General features: G+C 36.8%; 1 protein-coding gene across 7 annotated transcripts in view; it reads left to right on the plus strand.

Moving 5' to 3' along the window:
- LOC119582832 (leucine-rich repeat flightless-interacting protein 2-like) overlaps positions 1-5,000 on the plus strand; it is a 67,511-nt gene that overhangs the window by 62,345 nt on the left and 166 nt on the right. For 6 of the 7 annotated variants that reach the window (XR_005229672.1, XM_037931302.1, XM_037931298.1 and 3 more), the window contains one exon: positions 290-5,000. This exon is cut by the window's right edge and continues 166 nt beyond it. Coding sequence is in view for 5 of the 7 variants with exons in the window: in XM_037931302.1 (XP_037787230.1) it covers positions 290-415 (126 nt within the window). In the remaining 2 variants the exon portion in view is untranslated. The remainder of the gene's footprint in view (positions 1-289) is intronic. The other variant, XR_005229673.1, reaches the window with a different exon arrangement.

The following is a 5,000-nucleotide window of genomic DNA, read 5'->3' on the forward strand; positions in this document are numbered from 1 at the left end:
TTGCAACACCACATTTTTACTAGTTTTACATAGTACTGGAATTTTGAAGTTTTGGGTTTTGCAAATTTCTTCATTAACTTGAGTTATTATAGTTTCATACTAAAGCCACTTTATCCCTTTAAATCAGCTTCTTCACACACTATACATTATTCTCATAACATACAAAATCATTGCCATTATTACAACCAGCACTAAAATTGTCAGTATCTCTTCCAATTTACTTCACGTATTTGCCAGTCGAAAATATATCAACAAAAAGGACCTACTCATGATCTCATTTTCATTTCAGCTAAGGGATGCCCAGAATAGGTTAGAAGAACTGGAAACCACCAATAGCCATCTAATAAAACGGTTTGACAAGTTAAAAAATGCCAGATCCACCCTGCTCAAGGACCTGTCCCAAGACCCTGCCTGAGGAGCTGGGCAGACCTGCAGCCTCTCCTCCCAAGGACCTCCGACCTCTCCTCCCGCCAATCTTCAACTTGTAGGCCACGATGACACCCAAAACCTGTTGGGGAAGCTTGACGAAGTTCCTGGGTGAATAGTGCTTATGGGCTATTCAGTGTGATACAATGTTACTAGGAATGTAGGTGTTGACTGCATATTAAGAGAAGAAAAAAAATAAGAAAACAGTTCTCTCTCACTCTCTCTCTTTGTTTTTTGTTTTTTTCATTATCATTATTATTATTAGTGTGATGGAAATATGGTACTACCTAGTAATGAGGTTATTTAGGAATTATAATAATAAAAGTTATTTGAGTTGTGTACATGGACGTATTGTGTAATACAGCAATATGTGAATGGTTTTATGATATAATCTGCCTTCAGATTGCTTGTTTGCAGAAAGTTGCCAGTTGTTACAAGTTGAAGGCTTGCTTACTGAGTATCCCACAGTAACTACTTAATAATCAGTGCCCCCCCCCCCCTTCTCTCTTTCTCACAGCCCCTCCCCTCCCCCTTCACCTTATCAAAATCTCTGTGATTATGTTAATATATGATGGGTGGATACTTTAGACCATGTTAAAGAATATATGAAACAATGATAATAACTGAAAAATAAAAGGATGCCTTTGTGCCTCAAGAACCTTTATAGCTTTTGAAGTTATTATGCCTCAGGTGATGAGTCTGCCTTCTTGGGTGGGTTAACAGTTGATGATGCTTTAACCAGGGCTGTTTTTATACAGCATCATCTCAGGCTAAAGTGATCTTTGTTAAAGCAACCCAAACTGAAGCTTTACTGTACTTGAAAACAGGGCTGAAGCTGCCACTGCCTAGTTGGTTGGACACTTGTTATACACTGTCAACCTTGGGGTCAATACAGAGTGTGTGAAGCCTGGAAATTTTTGTTGAATCAGGTGATCAGTGAGTTACTATTATTTGTTTTTTGGCTTTTTATTGATTTTAGATATTATTGCTATTATTAGTATTGTCATTATTATTATCGTCAGCTTAATTCGGTTTTATTTTTACTCGTGAAAGTTATTTGCTAAGAATTACTGAGACCATTTTGACATTATTTTTCATTTCTTTTCCATTTTTAGGATCTTAAATTGCCTTGCTTCCACCTGAAACAGCATTAGGTTTGTTCTAGTGTTATTATTATTATTTTTTTATCAATTTATTTTCATCTGTGTTTTTTCAATATTCATTTTCTTCCCTGTACCTTTGGAGTGCATCCTTATAGCCAGTAATTATAATCATATTCATGTTTGCAGAGTGATGTCCATATTTCCAATGGACTTCCTGTTTTTTTTTCTCTCTCTCTCTCTCTTTTTTTCTTTCCACCATAAATATATAGATATATTTTATGCGCGTGGAGTGTTAATACCGTTTGGAATTTAATGTGATAATTTTTAGAAATGTGCCACTGTGCCGTTGTTCCTGTCCGAGCACATCATGTCCATTTTAAAGAACAATAGATTATGGTTGGTTGGTTAGTATATTTATTTATATTATTGTCCAAAAAAAGAGAAGAATTTGTATGTTGTTATTATATCCATTGTTGTTCTCATTAGTGAGGAGAAAGGAGTGGCCAGAAGTTGCTACACAGGTTCAGTGGTCTCCCTCTCTCACAAGTGTTGCACAAAACAAATTTACTTTATGACAAATGTTATTTATTGTTACATGTGATTGAAGCTTCTGGCATTGTTGAGCATAATCGAGAAGTGGATCATTCCTCCCTGCCATAACAGGAATGCCCTAAGTGCAAAGGGCCAAACTATGAGCAGCCAGTGCTTTATCCTTCCAAACGTGCTAACCTATCACACAGATTTATGCATGTCCCATTTGGTGCAGGAAAGCACTCAAGTCAGCCTACAAGGAATCTACAAAGAAAGAACAAAGAAAATGCAACTTATTTTCATTTAGATCCAGGGAAATACTGTACACTTTCTCAGTCATGCAGAGTGATGAAATGTCTTCAGTACACATACCAGCAGAATTTCTCATCATGGTTACTTAAGTCTTAAAACACAGATACAAAGTCAGAATGCTGACACTGCTTTCACTTCAGGAAAAATATAAATATAGACCTATATATAAACACATCTGCAAGTTTCATCAGTTGAAGTTGGTGGTAGAAAACTCCATGAGCAGCATCTTAGCTCACACTGATGTTGCATTAACCCAGTGATGAATGCCCACCATACCATACCAGGTACACATGTCAGGGTCAGATGGCCAGAGCCTCGTGCAGTCCCGTGCAGTCAAGAAACTCAAGTGTGAATCTTTGGTGTAAATCAAAGCTGAGCCTCACTTACCTCAACCAAGGCTGATGGTCTTCAATGACTTCACAGAGGAACGTGCATGCCAAATATTGTTCAGGTGGTGGGGAGCTTCAACTAACCCAGCTCTTAGGGACCACTTAGGCAACAGCTGACAGAGATCGCCTCGAAGCACTTGGGTGTTTACGTAATAACCCTGACTGTCCCTGGCTCAACCTAGAGCTGGTGGTTAGTTAGTGTTGCAAGATCGAAGTGGTTCAGAAAATGGGTTAGCATTTATAAAATAGATAAAGTAGATATATTTGTCCAGGGTCATCAGATTAGTTTGGTTTCTCTATTTTGAAAAAAGTTGATGTAGTACTTACACATTTGGTGAGAAATTGACCAAGAAATTCATGGCATTCATGTTGATGATTGCCAGTTATTTTGATAGTTGTTTGAATAATTTCTAGTTTTATCTTATAGTTTGAGCTTTTCATTTGTCCAAAAAGAAGGAAGGAAATGTTAAAAGGTTAGATAGAACCACAGATTTCAAGACTATCCAATGACAAGAGTGAAGTATGAAGAGCTTTTTTGATCATGAGCTAAAAAGAAAATGTAAATAGGATCAAATCAGCATTGGGCCAATTAGTATCGTATTAGAGAAACTCATATTTTTTCTATTGAGATACCTATTTTTGGTCTTCCAACTTTTTATTTCTGAAAGGGTCTGCATGTGAAGGTTTTGTGTCGTGATGTGAGGTTGAAGTTCAAAGTGAAGTGCTTTGTCCACAAGGAGTTTTAGACGAAGTCAGTCTCTCTTATTTATCAAGCTAGCGTGTGATGATTATCTTGCATAAAGAAAGGGGAGGAAGATGCTTCTTCTTTCCTACTTTTGAAAGTTTTGCTTTCGTTTGGAAGGCGTTTTGCTTATGATGTACTGGTACTTATTTTCTTACAGGGGTTCTGGCATGGTCATTAATAAGTGCCAGATATGTATTTATTAGTGCTCACGTAACATGATTTTATTTTATTTTATTTGCACAGTGTGCCATGTTATTGTTTTTAACTGCATAATTGATTAAAGGCACAACATCAGAGATATGTTAAATGTTAGAGGAATATTTATATATACAAATATATATATAAAAGATGACAATCGTAAAAGATCAGTTGGATATAATTTAAGAGAAGGAATTTCAAAAGCTCTTTGTGTTGCAGACCCTTCTAACAATAGGTCGAAGTACCCTTGAGGGACTCGAGCCTGTTGCCAGTCATAGCTGTAACTTCATGCTCAGTGTGCCAATAGAGGATTCTGTTGGCCCCATGCTAGCAGGAGTGCTCAAGGGTAGTGTTCTAAAGGTTGTTTGCATCAAGCTATTTTGCTCCTGGAGGAGGAGGCCCAGACGATGAAGTATGTAGTCAGATTTGGTAATTTCTTTGGCAATGTGAGTGCGAACAAAGGACAGTTTGTTAGTGTGAGTGCGCGATTGTGAATGCATGCATGCCAGCCATGTCTGTGAAAATGTTTTGACTGTTCCAAATTACATTGCCCAAGCAATTACTGGTACTATTTTTTATATTTCACAGCCTGGTTTTAAAAAGTTGCTGTAATTTTTTACGAAATGGAGGAAAATGCAATATTATTTCATTACTGAGAAACATTGATTAAACACAGCCATTTAGCATGTGTCTTGCTCATGAAGGTTGCATACTAATGAAAAAAGTACTGTGTGGGGACAGCTGATTATCATCACCCAAAATTTACTCCTTTGCAGCCAACAAATGATGAAATTACCCTAAACTACTTATTTATTTATATACATTTTTTTTTTTCTTGTATACATAATATGGATATTGGCTTCCTCTTGATTAGTTTAGCTTCATTCTTCCATTTGTGATAACCAACATTTCTAATCTTCCAGTTTATAATAACCAGTAATGAGAGCTTAAAGTCTTTAGATCTGCTTTTTAAACCTTTTCCCAAAGAGGCCGTATTATATATGATGTAGTAGGCCCATTCTTTTAACAAGAAAAACAAAAGCAAAAAGAAACAAAAAAAAAAAAGTGCTGATATTGAAGTACCTTTACATTTTGTAAGCAACCATTTTAGTTTTATTTATTTTACTTGTTTTATTCCACAATATATTTGCCACCAGCCACCATCAGGCAATAACAAATGCAAATTGTTTGTGATACAAGGCTCGGCTTCCATGCAGTCCTTCGGCCAGGCAGGTCGAAGGTGGAATGCATTTGGGGCTGCTGTCCGGTACACATGTAAGGTGCTTCAACTTCTGG

The sequence above is a fragment of the Penaeus monodon genome, chromosome 16 (genome assembly GCF_015228065.2).
Source record: "Penaeus monodon isolate SGIC_2016 chromosome 16, NSTDA_Pmon_1, whole genome shotgun sequence".
Classification (NCBI taxonomy): domain Eukaryota; kingdom Metazoa; phylum Arthropoda; class Malacostraca; order Decapoda; family Penaeidae; genus Penaeus; species Penaeus monodon.